Here is a 15,422-nt window from a genome sequence, read left to right as displayed (position 1 = left end):
TCGTTGTTGGGATACTATTTATGTACAAAGAACATCAAGCATTGATACGTCTGCTTCAAATTTCTTTTCATATGAAATATACTTCAAATCAGACCAAGTTAAAACAATGAGATTTAGAACACGTTTATTCTCATCTGCCTACAACCAACAAACAGAAACTGAATTAAAACCATATGACTATATAGTTAAGTCTGGAATTGCTACTAAAGTTTATGTTCCATTGAGTTATGAAGATGAAAAAAATACATTACAAACATTCTCCATACAAAGAATAGAAACAACAGACGAACCAATCACATTCAAAATTAATGCTATGACTCTTGAAGCTGAAGGTGTTCCAACACCTAACAATGAAGTTTATAGTGAATCTGATGAACAAAGTAAAAGTGAAGAAACATCAATAGATGGAAGTAATGCACTTGCCATTGTTGGGTTGTTAGCAATCATCATGTTGACTGCATTTTAATTGAAGAATCATTTTGATTTTATTCTCTTATTTTTCTTATTCAAAATAAATCAATGCTCATTAAACAGTTAACAAGAACTTAATCTAAAAGATAATGGAGTGATACAGTTAAATCAATTTACTCTTTCACACTATTTTAAATTATAAAGGTAACGAATTAAAATAACATTGTAATATGATTATGTTTTAATAAATAAGTGTAAAGTTACTTATAATAAATTAAATGATTTGTACAACCAATTTTTAATACCATAAAAAAATAACGTTATAATAGTGACATAATATTTGATAGAAGAGCGTATTAAATTGAAATAATTATCTAATTCTAACTGAATAACAAATTATCAAGACCAATACCCTATCATAATACTTATATGACACTTATTAAAAACTAACGAATATATTCAAATATTAATATGCATAGGGAAAACACTCTCCTCTATTAACATATTATTGTACTGACTGATCAATAAAACTAGAAAAAAGTAAGTTGATAGTTCTTTAAAAAAAGAAAAAGAAAAAAGAAAACAATAAAATTATGAAAATATAACGAACTAATGATAACGATGTTCATAGCATTGGTTTAAATTTATTCCAAAAAGAATAAGGAAACCAACAAGTGTGAGTAAACAATAAAACAAAAATGCACACAATGCCCTAAGACCCCAAACTTTAACATGAAGGTTTGATTTAAAAGCATATATAATGATTTGAACTAACCATATTAACGGAAAAATAAAGCCAAGGAAGAAAAACAATCCAATTATTGGATGTTTCTCACTTTTTTTGTTTTCTTGAACTGGAAGCATTTGTTGAACATAAAGGGATTGTGGAACAAGAGGGACTTCGTACTGTTGTTGTTCATATTGATCCATTGATGGATAAGCAACATATTGGGGTTGAGTATAGACTGGTTGAGAAGACATTAAGTGAAATGTTCTGAGTGTAGGTTGGTTTTGTTTCAAGAAATGACAAATAAAAAACTCATTTAATATATTTTTCTTAATACACTTTCCTTTTTTTTTTTAACAACAAAAACGAAATCTCAAGAACACAGTCTCACGGTTAAAATAATCCTGTAATAAAAATGAATTATCACATAAGTTTGTCACTGGAATATTTCCTTTTCATTATGAATTAGTCATTTTATCTTTTTAATCTAAAAAAATAATATTTTATAAAGAAACATGAATTTGTAATTTAGTGAATTAAAAATGTATAATTGATGATGCACTTATTTTTTTTATTTATCTTCTCTCATAGAAGAACGTAAAACCCTACTTAAAACATTTCTTTTTCCAATCTTTTTTTCTTCTTCAACACTAGTACTTAGATAATTAGATGGTTTAACTGTTTGATCAGAAATATTAATATTAAATTTTGATTCTTTTATCATTTTTTCTTGAGACAAATCTGTATTTTTGCTATTTTCTTCTTTCTGGATCTGTTCAATTTCTTGTTGACTTTCTTCTTCAAATTCTTTTAAACGTTCTTCAAGCACTACATCTATCAAATGATATTCTTAGGTCAAATGATTAAAATAAAGCAAACATTTATTTTTTTCTTGTAAGATTGAGATTTCAGTTAACAACTTGATTCTTGTAATACTATTATTTGTGATTTGAGTTTGTAACAATTGAAAAATTTCATTATATTGAGACACAACATCACTTTCTTTCTTTTCTTTTAACATAGCTAATACTGATGCAGATGCTGTATCAAGAAATTCTGAAATTTCATTTGATTTTTTATATACAGCTTCTTCAATGTCTATTGTCTCTTTTAAATTTAAAGCCCATTTAAATTTTACTTTATCAAAAGGAATATCATTCTTTAATGTGAACAACCACTCATTAGCTCTAGGTCGAATATCAGCAGCAAATGGGAATAGAAAAGATTTCCAATCTTGTTTTTCTGAAGGAAGACATATTTGAGGTGATGAAACAGCAGAAACTGAATGAGTAATTTGTGAATCTCCTATGATCCATTGAAAAACAGTTGAAAGGACTTTTAAAGAAATAAGATGATAACTATCTTCAGTACATCTTAAAAAATAATTTGAGATACTTCTTAAGAAAATAATATTTTTTAAACTAACAAGTTGTAATGATGGAGAGGTCTTATTTACTTCATTACTAACGTATGTCATAAAAGACTTAAACGAATCTGGAATCATTTTAAAAGAAAATAATCTTAAAAAAATCCCTTCAAGTAACTCTTTCATCTTAATAATAGAAGTCTCAAATTTATCACTTTCTGGGTCTATGGTTAATGTAATATCTTCTGATACTATTTCTGATATAGCTGGAAAAATACATGTATCAAACATTTCATTAAATTCGAGATCAGTATAATATTTAATAACTTTAGATTGAACTGAATTTCTTCTAAACATTGATGAAGGTGTAGTTACACACTCTAAAATTTCTGAAGTTACCAGGTGTTGTAACAACTCAGGTAATTTCTTACGAACAGCAAAACCATTGAAAATTGCTTCAATATATTTATGTTGTTCTTCTGAAGAATTAATACCTCTGATATAATACTTCAAAGTTGCAGTAACTAAGTCTGGTTTTAGTCCATAAAAAACATCATTAAAAGAAGGTAATATTCCTTTGTTATTCATGGTGATGAGTTTTAATATGAAAGGAAACAAATTTTTTTTATTTTATTTTTATTTTTTCTTTTTTTATAGAATTTATTTTTATTAAAGTGAAAATTAACACAAAATCATTAAATTATGACTTTTTTATATCATTTCGATTTAAATCTAAACTACTTCGAGGAGTAGATGCATACATATCATCGTCTATCATTATAGCATTAGGAGAAAAATCATCATGAAGAGAAATTAGATCTAATTCTGAACTAATTTGACTTGGAAGAGTCTTTTTTAATTCTTCCATTTGTTTTAATAAATCAATTCTATCTGGATAAAATCTTTTAAGCATTGTAAAGAATGCTTTTAACATTAAACTAGAATTTTTTCTTGAATTCTCATCATCAATATCTGTCATTTGAATAATTAAAGAAATAAAATCTGGGATTGTAGATGCATTATGAATAGAGTCTATTCGTTTAAAATTATCAATAAAAAATCTTACAATAAAAGTTAATAAATACATCTTATGAAGTGAATCGACCTAAAGTTATAAGTAATTGAAATAAGATAGAAAGAAATTAAAAAAAAGATATAAAAAGAAATGAACAAACTTTAAATTCTATTGATTTTTTATAAGCAATATCTACCATTACAAGATAAAAAGAAGATGGGATATGAGCTGAATAATATTTAAAAATCATTTGAGAAGTAGTAAAGAATTGTCTAAAAATTTCAGGACCTTCTTTTTTAGAAAGAACACAATCAAATTGAAGTTTAACAACATCACATAATTCTTGAAATAAAGGAACAGCAGGATGAAAAGGAAATGGAGCAAAAGAAAAGATTCTTCTCATAACAATAATACTAAATTCAAAATAATCTAAAGTACCAATAACAACGTAAATATTTTTCATATCCTTAATAATAATTTGTAAAGTAATTTGATCAGTAATTGTAATAAAAGGTCTTGTTAAAACAACAAAAGATTCAGGATATTTTTTTAAACACATTTGAATAAAGGAAGGAATACTTTGTTGGTCAATAGAAGAGACATAACTAAATAAAAGATCAAACATAATTTTTGTTTTATCTTTTATTAATTCAAAATGTTTTTGATCAAGACAAGCAACAAATAAAAAGAAAGAAGAAACAAGAGTATGTTTTGAAATATATTTTTGAAAGAAAAAAGGAATTAATGACATTACAAAAGTTAATACAATTTTACCATTATTAATTCCATTTTCTTTTAAACAAAAAGACAATACAGATAATAAAAATTGTTCCCAAAATATTTCTAATCTATTAATATTAAGACAAACAATATGTTGAATAAGGATATGATAAGAATTAATCATTGTTTCATTTTTTTCATTAACAAGATTATTTAAAATTGCCATTAAAAATCCATTAATTTGTTCACCTTTTAATTTTAATGGAATAACACTCATAATTTTTTGAACACATTTATTTGTATCAACTGATTGTATTTTTCTTTTTATTGTTTTTCTTCTTTTAAATACACTTGCTATAATTCTTTTAGTATTTTTTATAGTGTCTTTAGGTGATATTACATTATTACTAATTAAAATAGCATATACTTCACTAATATCTTTCCATTCATTAATATATTCATAATTTGTAACTAATATTTCTGCAAATCTTACAATTGCTTTTAAACTTTTTATTGAATTAAGAAGAATATCATATTGGTCTAATATTTCAGACTCTTTCATTTCCCATAATAATATTTTTTGAATAAATGTACTTCTTTGATTTTCTCTTGAATAACTTGCCAACAATGAATTTCCATCAACTAAATTTTGGGTAATTGTTACATCCCAATTATGCCATTCATTAGATGTTGAATTATACCATTCTTCAAATACTTCTAAAATAATTTCAAGTTGATTATCATCTTTCCATGTATTACAAAATTTTTCTTTTGTAAATAAATATCTTTTAATATGTCTCATTGGTTTTATTGGTGGTGTGGTACTAATAAAATATGGACAATTTTTAAAAACTCCATCTACAATAGTTTGAATTCCATTATCAACTATTTTACTTGAAACACTTTTTGCATATCTTTTTAATGACTCTGTTGTTAAAAACATTTTATCATTCCAATATTTTTGATATAATTCTAATGTTAATCCAAACATTTCTTTATATTCTTCTAATACACTTTCTTCTGTTTCTCCATGCTTATTTGCAAAAAGAAGTGAACAATCTTCTATTAATTGTTTTCTCATTAATATATCATCTGGAATATTTATTCTTCTTAAAACCTCAAAAAAACTTTCTAAAACATCATCTCCACAACATAATAATAAGAAGATTGAACATTCTCTCTTGTTATTTTTATCGAAAAGGTATTTTGTTATTTTAGAACGATCAATTAAAGGAAGATGATAAATCATTGAAGCAATATTTTCTGTTTCTGATGTTATTTTAGAATAAATGCTAAAGTACTGAGGAATAGAAATATCTTCTTTTAACATATTTAAAACAAGTTGTTTATAATGAAATTGTTTTTTAATAATATCAATATTAATATGATTATTAGAAGAAGTATTATATCTAAGACTTTTTAATATTTGCATATATAGTTGAACAAAAAATAATTGAATTTTAGAACTTTTTGGAGTAGGTTTTAAAGAACCAACAGAATTTAAAGTTTGAAGAAAGTCTTGAAGAAGATTACTACTAAATATATCACAATCATAGTTATTAAATAAAAGTAATCCAAAACCAGGTAAAGATGAAATTGTTAATAACGATGTAAAAATAATTTCACAAGTACTTTCAATAGTAAGAAATTTGATTACCTCTTCATTTTCATGAAGAACAAAATCTAAAGCATTTAATAAATAAGTCCAATAACATTCAAATTGACCTTTTAAATCTTTAATCCCCAAAGAAAATAATTTAGTTAATAAAATAATTGATTGTTGAGAGAAAGAATCTTTAAAAATAATTGGATAAAGAAGATATTTAAATAATGTTGATGGAAGGTCATAAAAAAATAATTCTTTCATTGAATTAAGAATATTAAATGAATAGTGATTAACAATAATTTCTTGAAATATTTTAAATGTTACTGTTCTTAATTCATTTGATGCTCTTTTTTTTGTTGATGGTGTTAGATAAAATAATAATTGTTTTATTGTGTTATCAATAACAGAAATATCATCATATGTTTTTGCTTTTGAAATAGTTGTTAAAACAACATCAATAAAACATTCAGAAGCTGATAAATCACTTTTCATTAATGGTGTTATTGAAGGTAGTATTTGCATAAGAGGAATATTATTAATTAAATGAACTATATTTTGAATTACTTGTGGTTTTTTATTAAATGAAATTGGAAGTAAACATAAAAGAAATCGTTCAAGAAATAATTGATTTGATTTTGTTTTTGGTAACAGTAAAATAGTTTTATTTATTGAATTTACAATTACATCTGATATCATTGGGTTGTGAAGAAATAATAAATATATCGATATTACTTGTTGTAATGCTGTTATATTAGGTGGATATTGTTTATAAAATGTTATTTTCTTTTCTGTTAATATTAACACCATTTGATATTCGTTTATCGTATTCTTTTGTACTATTTCTACTACTGTTTTTAATGTATTTTGAATTTCATTTAAAATTTCATTAGTTTCAACTGCCAAATTCATTTTTTAAATTTCTTTTTTTGTTTTTTTTAGTTTTCTTTAATTTTTTTTTCTTTGTTAATTTTATTTTTTAAATATTTTTGTTTTTTTGGATTTGTTAATATTCTTTTTCATAAAAAATTCCTTTTATCAATTCAGAATATACAACAAATTTTGTTGTCATGACTATTGAGTAATGCCATAGAGTCTTGTAAAGAAAATCAAACAAGAAATGCATTCAATTTCAAAGAAAAGAAAGAACTCCAATGTTAATAAAATGCATAATAGTTGTAAAAGAAATATTAACGAAGACAAAAGAATAACAAGTGAATAGGAGAAAGGAGAATAAGAAGAAATAATTAAAAAAAAAAATACTAAGTTAAAGAGATTGTTAGTACTCTACAATAAGTATATTCAATAAGAAACAATAAAGTAATAAAGAAAATCAAAGAAGAATTCAAAGATAAAACAAAAGATTGGACAAGTGATGATATTAAAACAATCGAAGAAGAAATCAAAAACAAAAATCCAATCAAAGAAATGAATGATAGATGTAAAACTGCAAGAATAATAAATGAAAAAGAAAATAAATAGAAAACACAAGATAAAGAATAAAAAAGGAAGAAGGCAACAAATAAGAAATCAACACACCTAAAAATAAAATCAAAGAATTAGAAGAAACTATTAAAGAACTTCAAACAAAAAAGAAGAGGAACCATCAAATGAAATTATTCAAAAAGCACGAGAAACAGTCAGGAAAGAGTTTGAGAAAGAAATAGAAGAAACGGAAGCAAATAAACAAGATTCAAACCACATATAATGAAATAAGAAGGAAAAATTAAAATAATAAAATAATACATTACAACCAAAAACAAATGAAGCAGAAGCTAGAAGGATCATAGAAGTAGGAGGCAAGGATGAAACCATCCTCATGCTCCGAGCTAGCTATGAGAGGCTGAAGAAGGAGAAGGACGAGGTCCTTAAAGGTGCTGAGCTGGAGAAGAGTACTGAAGAAGAACATAAGAGATAAATAAAAACAAATCATTGAATATTAAAAAGGTGCGATTGAAAACTATGAGATTGAAGAAAAAAACAAAAGAAGAATTAGACAATACACAAAGAGAAAATGAAGAACAAAATCAATTAATATCAAATCATCAACAATTTATTGTTTATTTTTTATTTCAGAAATAGAGAAGAAGAAAAAATGACATTAATGATAAATACACAACCAATACTGAGAACAACAACATCATCATCTGGGACAATACAAATGAACAAAACTACTATTATGAAAAAGACAATTCTGGAAATAGAAGAGGAGAACAAAACATTGAATATCAAAAACAAGAAATAATAATCAGTCAAGAAGAAAATAAAATACAACAAATCAAACAAATATAATTTTAATTGATATATTGTATTGTTTTGAATTAATTTGATAAATAAGAAAATAAAAAAATGAACAAATAGAAATATAATAAAAATAATAAATAATAAATGAAATAATGATAAAGAATATATTGATAATATTAAAATATCACATAGAATAAAATAAACAACTAAAATATATATCAAAATGAAAATGAACTCAATCATGGAAAATAGAATGTAATTCAATAATAAAAAACGTCAATATAAAAAATAATTCCATTGGTATTGATAATGAATATCTTAATATTATCAACAATCAATTAAAATAAATGAAAATAAAACAAATCATAATTTAGAACGAAAGATACAGAAATTATGATAATATCATCATCACATTAGATGATTTAAATTTAATTATAATGAAAATAAATAACTAGAAATCATCATGAATTGATATTATATATTTATATTAATTGAAGAGAATATATTCTTAATATATTTAATGATTGTTTAAATTTCAATGAAATCATCAAATTAAATATGGTAAATCGAAGAACATTATTAATCAATAAATGAAGTGATATGAATGATGTTATTAATTAACATCATATCAATTGTATAAATATAATTATGAAAATATTTATATCATTATTAAAAGATAATATTCATAATAGAATTAATATGATTAATGAATCATTTAAAATTATTAAAAACCAATTATGATGTAAATTATAATTTATTGATAATAAAGAATTAATAATTAATAATTATATATTAAATTAACAGAAAGAAGATAAATATACAAAATATATAGATTCATATTATGATATCAACAAATCATATAACTCAATAAAACATGAACAAGTAATAGAAATATTAAAATAATTTAATATAGAATGAATCAACATAGATAATGTATAAAATATGATAAATATAATCATATGATATAAATATAATAAAATAAATGATATATTAAAATGATGAATTTTACATTATGATTCATTATCAACTCTATCATCATCAAAATAAAAATAATTTATCAAATCAGTGAATATAAGTTCAATAATATAAATCATATATTATATAATGAATAAAATGAGAATAACGACATAAAACAATAAAGAAGTATGAACAACCCACAAAGAAGTTAAACAAATAATCAAAGAAATGATTGAAAATAAAAATAAAGAAAATAATGATAAACAATATATCAAAAAATTGAAATCAAACAAGTGGATATTTTAGAAGATGGATTAATTCAAAATTTATAGATAAAACTACTACAATCAATTCATTGAATCCATTAATATTAAAAAGAATGAAGTTATTCATTTAACTAAAATATAAGATGGAGTAATATTCAATGTGTACAGGAAAATAAAATATTAAAAATGAATAAAATACTATCTACTTTGTAAAGACAAGATATTAATAGCAGAATATATTCTATTATCTTGTATTTGTCATAAAAAAATTCCAAAATGAGAAACATGATAATATTAGTATTATCATATTAGATATAATCAAACAAAAAAATCTCCATATGAAACAACGTTCAAATACAATGATATCACCATGAGATCGAGTGTATCAAAAAGTGATTAACAATATCATAAAATACCAGATATATGTAATAAATAAGGAGAATAACGATGGTCTATTATTTGATATGACCATTGTTATAGATCACAATAATAATGGAGTATGTTTGAAGAAAAGAAATATGTATAATGAAATGAAGAATATACTAATTAAAATAGATAAATTAAAGATGTCAAAATAATTCCAGTAATAATTTCAATAAAGGCTAGTAAATACATAAAGTGTTAAACTAATTAAAGAATTGAATATTGAAATTAATATCATAAAGGAAGTTAAAAATTATATAATTAAAAATATGATGGATATCATGGAACACTGTTTCTACAAACAACTAAACGTTGTCGTTGAACTATATGATGAAGAGTCATTGAAGGATTAGTCTCCCCCTGAACCAGGAATAATAGATACAACTTCTATTAATAGTTAATTCATTTTTTTATCAATTTTTTCTTAAAACCATGTTTTTAAATGAAGTTATTTGTTGTTTTATTATTAAATTGATGAAATTAGTTTATTCGTTAGAAAAATAAGAAAAAATTTAAATCATTTTTTCTAAATTGAATTAAATCAAAAAACTAGTATTTATTTATTAGATATCAAAAATGGAACACCCTCATAGTAAAAAATTTGCGAAAGTAAGAAATTATCAATCGCAACAACAAGCATTCTTAATTGGATTATTAAATGATCAATGCGATATAGTATTTCAAAAACCATTTAAAATTAGTAAAAAAACATTACAATTTTTAACACTTAAATTAATAATATTCCCAAAACAAGATGAAATTAAATTTGCATCTCTTGTTAAACAAAAATGTGAATCGATTCTTACTTTAGAAATGAAAAAAGGACTAGAACATAAAACAGCAATTAGAAGGTTTGAAAATAATAAACACACGATTGGACTTGATCTTCTTAGAGATATTTTAGAGTCATTTGGTTATTTCTTTAATACAAAGAAAAGTAGTGGTAAGAAAGGTGCTTTAATAATGGAAAATATTTATGAAGTTTTTTATAATGGCAAGTTTATATCTTCTCGAGAAGATATTATCATCAAAGGCGAAAGAATAAATAGATATTTAACTAATATCATTCGGAATTCTATCGATTTCACTCTGCCTAAAAATTGTAAAGTAATCAATAATATCATGTATAATGTATAATTTAAATCAATTATTTTTACAATTAGTAACTATTTATTCGTTTCGCCTTTTTCATTTCATCTTTATTCAAGAAAAATCTCGGTAAAATGTCATCAATTTTTTTTTATTCATTATGATTCATGTTTAACTTAGAAAATAGAAAGACAAAAATGAGAATGAAGCTTTTGTATAACAGTCTTCCTTTCTTGAAAAGCTATAACTCAAAGATTTCTGATGAGATTAAAAATAAAACCAGCTTGATAAACTTCAATCTAAATTCTGTTTTTCAAAAATAAATATTTATGTTATTAATTTTTGTTATTGAAGAATAAACCATATAAAGAATATTCTAATTTGTTCCAAAACAAAAAACTATTAAGAAACTATAAACTTAAGTTAAAACCCTTGTAAATTTCAAGAAATAAAAAAAGTATAAAACTACTTAAATAAAACATAAAAGAAAAAATTTTTCATTTTTGTTCTAAATTTTAGTTTTTTCTTCATCTCAAAAATAAAGAACAAAAATAGTGATATAAATGGCTGTTTGTTGAGATTATAATTATGATAACTTTAAAGAAAAACTTATTATAGATAGTGTTGTGGAGGAAATTCTAATACAAATACACCAACCGAGAATACAAAAACTCTTCCTGTTGTTGATTCAAATAAACCTGCTGACTCTCAATATCAGTACGTATTTAAATATGTTATTGTTGGGGAAGTTGCAGTTGGAAAGTCATGTCTTCTTCTCCAATTCCAAGACAAAAGGTTCCAACCAATTCATGACTTGACTATCGGTGTTGAATTTGGAACAAAAACTATCCCAATTCAAGGCCAATCAGTAAAACTTCAAATATGGGATACTGCAGGATCAGAAAAGTTCAGATCTATTACTAGAAGTTATTACAGAGGAGCTACTGGTGCTTTATTAGTTTATGATATTTCAAGAAAAGAATCCTTTGAAAAAATTCCAATTTGGTTAGAAGAGTGTAGAAAATATAGCAACCCTAATACTACTATTATGCTTGTCGGTAATAAATGTGATCTTCCTGATAGACAAGTCACCAAAGAAGAAGGTGAGGCATTTGCTAAAGAAAACGGACTATTATTCTTAGAGGCATCTGCACGTGATGCTACTAATGTTGATAACTGTTTCTTACAAACTGCTGAAGTTATCTTTGAAAATGTCAAGAACGGTAAAGTTACTCTTGAAAATACTGATGGACGATAAAACACTAATTTGTTACTTGTTTCCCTTTGTGTTTCTGTTATAAATGGAAAAATTCTTATTATTTAAGAAGAATTGATTTAGATTTACTTCAATCATTTCTTGTTTATTTGCTTATCTTTTTATTGGTTTTTTTAAAAAAATAAAGTAAATCGTTTATTAACGAGTTGATAATAATATTCAAGCATACTTTTCCTTAATTTAATAACTTATCTAACATTAATAGAACAAATTAAACACTTTTAAAATTTTTATTTATTTATCTTTTTGTTTAAATTTCTATTCAAAGTAGTACGTTGGAGACACCACATGAGATCTTAATATATCCAATTCTTGAATCCTCCCACTTATTATCCAATTATGACATGCCTTTGGTGAGATAAGGACCCGTTCAAGATTGAATTAGTTATTACTTATTAATATTTATTATGAGGGATTATTTGTTACGACAGAAGTAATATTATTTATCAATGTGTAAGTATATTTGTCAATGATAGATTTGAGTTGAGTATATAAGATATTATCAAGAAAAATGGATTCTTTAAGGGGTGTCGATGATAAAGGAGATGAGCCATAGTCATAGTGTTTTTGAAATGTTCAACATAAAATAACATTATAAACAATAAAGAGTTTTAATACTCATTTAATCCAAATTAAAATTCAGACAACAAATTAAGTGGTGAGCCATTTAAATTGAGGGTGATTGAAAAAATTTTATTTCAATCAATATAAAACATGTTGAAGGAACTGATTTATTCACTTTTTAACATGATGAAATACTAAATATTAAGTAAATCAGAATTAATTTCTTTTTTTTTGTTTTAAATTTATTTATTTTTTTATTTTATTTTTTTATAAGATAAAATTGAATATACCACCATCATGTCATCAAACGTATTTTTTATTTATAATATTTTTGATTTTCAAAAAATAATAATTAAAATTTATTATTGTTTTTATTAAAAACTGAAAAAATTTAAAATAAAGAAATTTTTTTTGTAAAATAAGCCTCTAAGAATGATGTTTATTTTGATTGAAACTTAAAGGAAGAAAAGTCATCTCATTAATCAAATAATTAAATCTTAATGCAAGAAGAGATATTTGTTGGTATTGATTTAGGAACGACATTTAGTTGTTGTCACTTCTTTAATATTCAAACAAAAAAATATGAATGTATCAATTACTTAAATGGAAGTTCAACAATTCCATCAACCGTTGATTTTTTCACACAGCCCGTTAATGTTGGAATTCCTAAGCCTACTTCCATCTGTGAAGTAAAAAGATTTATTGGAAAGAAATTTGACGATGAACAAGTTCAAGAAGACATTAAAAGAACATATTACCCATATCAAATAGTTAAAGCGGACGATGGGTATTGTCAGATTGTGCTTGACTATCCTGATAAAGAAGAAGAAGAACTAATTGAACCAGAAATTGTTCAGCTATTGTGTTAAAAGCAATTAAAATTGAAATTCAACGTAGATTAAATATTAGAGACAATATAGTTTTAAAAGCAGTTGTGACTGTTCCTGCATACTTTGATGATTCTCAAAAAGATCGAACCAAAAAAGCCGTATTGATGGCAGGATTTAGTTTAATTCGATTGTTGGCTGAACCATCAGCAGCTGCATATGCATATGGATTAGAAAGTACGGGAAATAAAACATATCTTGCATTTGATCTTGGAGGAGGAACACTTGATGTTACTATATTAGAAAAGAAAGGAGAAGAGTTTAAATTTAAAGCAACTGGTGGTGATGTTCATTTAGGAGGATTAGATTTTGATATGAATTTAATGGAACTCGTTATATCTAAAATGAAAGAAATTAATGAGAAGAAAGCACAAAGATTTATTTTGAAAGGAAGTGACAGTCGAACACAAAAAAAAGCAAAGAAACAACGAAGATATAAATTAAGAAAAGAAGTTGAAAAAGCAAAGATTGAGTTATCATCAACTAGTTATTATGAACTAGATATTTCAGAATTAGTTGGTGATGATGATTTTATTATTAGTATTGATAGAACTGAATTTGAAGATTGTAACCAAAAAGAATTTGACCGATGCATGAAGTGTGTTGATGATATATTGGCGAAGACAAAACTCTCACCATCAAAAATTGGAGAAGTTATGCTTGTTGGAGGAAGTTCACAAATTCCTAGAATCAAAGAGTTATTAGAAGCCAAGTTTACAACATCAAAAATCAATGATACTATTGATTGTAATTTGGTTGTATCACAAGGTGCAGCTCGATATGCATTTGAATTCTCTACGGGAATGATTAAAAGTATTACAGAAGTAACTGCACATCCCATCAAGATGGCAGGGGTTGATGGTAATCTCACTATTGTTGAAGATGGAACAGAGATTCCACATGACCATCCACTATATGTTGAAGTCACTGGATGGAGTGTACAAACAGAATTATTTGAAGATGATAAATCATTAGGGCACTATGTCATTAGCAATATTCCAAAAGGAGAACAATTTGTATTTTTTGTTGTAAAAGTTGAAGAGGATGGTACAATTACTGTTGGTGGAGAACTTTCAAATGGAAGGAAATGTGAATGCAAAGCACAAATAGAAAAGAAATCAAATAACGAAGAAGAGATTACAATTGAGAAAGAGAAGATAGATAAATTCTTTGCTCAAAATTGAAATCATTGATAATTTTTGTTTTTTTATTGATAAGAACATAATAAATCATAAAAAGAATATAATAAAAATCAATCTCAAAATATGAAATAAACAATAACAACAACATACAAAACAATCAGAAATAATAATGAAATAAATACAAAGAAATAAATATAATGAATGATAAAATATTTTATCAAAAGAAATGAATAATAAGAAAATTGAAAGAAAAACAAAGAAATAATATGAATAAATGATAAATAAGTTAAATTAATAGAAGATGCACATTGTAATATCATCAGAAAATGTTATAAATGATAAATAGTAGTTGAATGAACAACTCAAAGAAGAAAAGAAAGATAAATGATATTTTATATAAAACATATAAAATAATAAAATAATAAGAAATAATAAAGTGATAATATCATAACAATGATAATATATTACATCAACATTGACTACATTATTGAAAATATTTAATATATTTCTTATTAAATAAAGAACACAAATAATATAAATAACAAAAGAAGTTGAAAAAAGAAAAGAGTTTATTGAAACAATTCAACAAATAAAGTAATTGAAATATTCATCGAAGATAATCAAATATGATGTTATAAAAACATTAAAATGAATAAAAAGATATTATCTTCAATATATCAATTAAGAATTAAACAAAGAATAAATACAAATTAAGATATAACTATAAAGAAA

At 24.0% G+C, this 15,422-nt stretch overlaps 7 protein-coding genes across 7 annotated transcripts in view, besides 20 other annotated features; 4 read left to right on the top strand and 3 right to left on the bottom strand.

Annotated features, from left to right (window-relative positions):
• EDI_310700 (uncharacterized protein) overlaps nt 1-466 on the top strand; it is a gene marked incomplete at both ends in the record, with an annotated part of 876 nt that extends 410 nt beyond the window's left edge. Inside the window, one exon of the mRNA XM_001734612.1 lies at nt 31-466. Within this exon, the coding sequence (XP_001734664.1) occupies nt 31-466 (436 nt within the window). The remainder of the gene's footprint in view (nt 1-30) is intronic.
• Nucleotides 467-1,020: 554 nt separating this feature from the next.
• On the bottom strand, nt 1,021-1,392 carry EDI_310690 (uncharacterized protein; the record flags this gene model as incomplete). Its single annotated transcript, XM_001734611.1, has 1 exon — nt 1,021-1,392. One exon carries the CDS (start codon nt 1,390-1,392, stop codon nt 1,021-1,023), a length of 372 nt encoding a protein of 123 aa, XP_001734663.1.
• Nucleotides 1,393-1,609: 217 nt separating this feature from the next.
• Nucleotides 1,610-1,648: a sequence feature (AT_rich).
• A 61-nt stretch (nt 1,649-1,709) lies between these two features.
• On the bottom strand, nt 1,710-3,092 carry EDI_310680 (uncharacterized protein; the record flags this gene model as incomplete). The annotated part of the gene is made up of 2 exons (XM_001734610.1): nt 1,710-1,972; nt 2,018-3,092. 2 exons carry the CDS (start codon nt 3,090-3,092, stop codon nt 1,710-1,712), a joined length of 1,338 nt encoding a protein of 445 aa, XP_001734662.1.
• A 31-nt stretch (nt 3,093-3,123) lies between these two features.
• Nucleotides 3,124-3,157: a microsatellite.
• Nucleotides 3,158-3,204: 47 nt separating this feature from the next.
• EDI_310670 (uncharacterized protein) lies at nt 3,205-6,754 on the bottom strand (the record flags this gene model as incomplete). Its single annotated transcript, XM_001734609.1, has 2 exons — nt 3,205-3,609; nt 3,680-6,754. 2 exons carry the CDS (start codon nt 6,752-6,754, stop codon nt 3,205-3,207), a joined length of 3,480 nt encoding a protein of 1,159 aa, XP_001734661.1.
• Nucleotides 5,585-5,633: a sequence feature (AT_rich).
• An 8-nt stretch (nt 6,755-6,762) lies between the features above and the next one.
• Nucleotides 6,763-6,823: a microsatellite.
• A 49-nt stretch (nt 6,824-6,872) lies between these two features.
• Nucleotides 6,873-7,401: a repeat region.
• Nucleotides 7,014-8,444: a repeat region.
• Nucleotides 8,435-9,296: a repeat region.
• Nucleotides 9,266-10,144: a repeat region.
• An 84-nt stretch (nt 10,145-10,228) lies between these two features.
• Nucleotides 10,229-10,298: a sequence feature (AT_rich).
• Nucleotides 10,299-10,308: 10 nt separating this feature from the next.
• On the top strand, nt 10,309-10,869 carry EDI_310660 (uncharacterized protein; the record flags this gene model as incomplete). Its single annotated transcript, XM_001734608.1, has 1 exon — nt 10,309-10,869. The coding sequence occupies one exon, from the start codon at nt 10,309-10,311 to the stop codon at nt 10,867-10,869; it is 561 nt and encodes a 186-aa protein (XP_001734660.1).
• Nucleotides 10,870-11,136: 267 nt separating this feature from the next.
• Nucleotides 11,137-11,165: a sequence feature (AT_rich).
• A 219-nt stretch (nt 11,166-11,384) lies between these two features.
• Nucleotides 11,385-12,079, top strand: EDI_310650 (GTP-binding protein YPTC4, putative; the record flags this gene model as incomplete). The annotated part of the gene is made up of 2 exons (XM_001734607.1): nt 11,385-11,390; nt 11,444-12,079. The coding sequence occupies 2 exons, from the start codon at nt 11,385-11,387 to the stop codon at nt 12,077-12,079; spliced, it is 642 nt and encodes a 213-aa protein (XP_001734659.1).
• A 237-nt stretch (nt 12,080-12,316) lies between these two features.
• Nucleotides 12,317-12,355: a sequence feature (AT_rich).
• Nucleotides 12,356-12,357: 2 nt separating this feature from the next.
• Nucleotides 12,358-12,516: a repeat region.
• Nucleotides 12,366-12,451: a repeat region.
• Nucleotides 12,483-12,888: a repeat region.
• Nucleotides 12,889-12,895: 7 nt separating this feature from the next.
• Nucleotides 12,896-12,943: a sequence feature (AT_rich).
• A 28-nt stretch (nt 12,944-12,971) lies between these two features.
• Nucleotides 12,972-13,083: a sequence feature (AT_rich).
• A 78-nt stretch (nt 13,084-13,161) lies between these two features.
• Nucleotides 13,162-14,732, top strand: EDI_310640 (heat shock 70 kDa protein cognate, putative; the record flags this gene model as incomplete). The annotated part of the gene is made up of 2 exons (XM_001734606.1): nt 13,162-13,448; nt 13,508-14,732. 2 exons carry the CDS (start codon nt 13,162-13,164, stop codon nt 14,730-14,732), a joined length of 1,512 nt encoding a protein of 503 aa, XP_001734658.1.
• Nucleotides 14,733-14,792: 60 nt separating this feature from the next.
• Nucleotides 14,793-14,972: a microsatellite.
• Nucleotides 14,852-14,989: a microsatellite.
• Nucleotides 14,990-15,095: 106 nt separating this feature from the next.
• Nucleotides 15,096-15,152: a microsatellite.
• A 28-nt stretch (nt 15,153-15,180) lies between these two features.
• Nucleotides 15,181-15,211: a sequence feature (AT_rich).
• Nucleotides 15,212-15,422: the final 211 nt, after the last annotated feature.

Source organism: Entamoeba dispar, genomic scaffold (genome assembly GCF_000209125.1).
Source record: "Entamoeba dispar SAW760 scf_1105229458421 genomic scaffold, whole genome shotgun sequence".
NCBI classification, from domain to species: domain Eukaryota; phylum Evosea; order Mastigamoebida; family Endamoebidae; genus Entamoeba; species Entamoeba dispar.
This window is presented reverse-complemented; position numbering and strand designations above follow the sequence as displayed.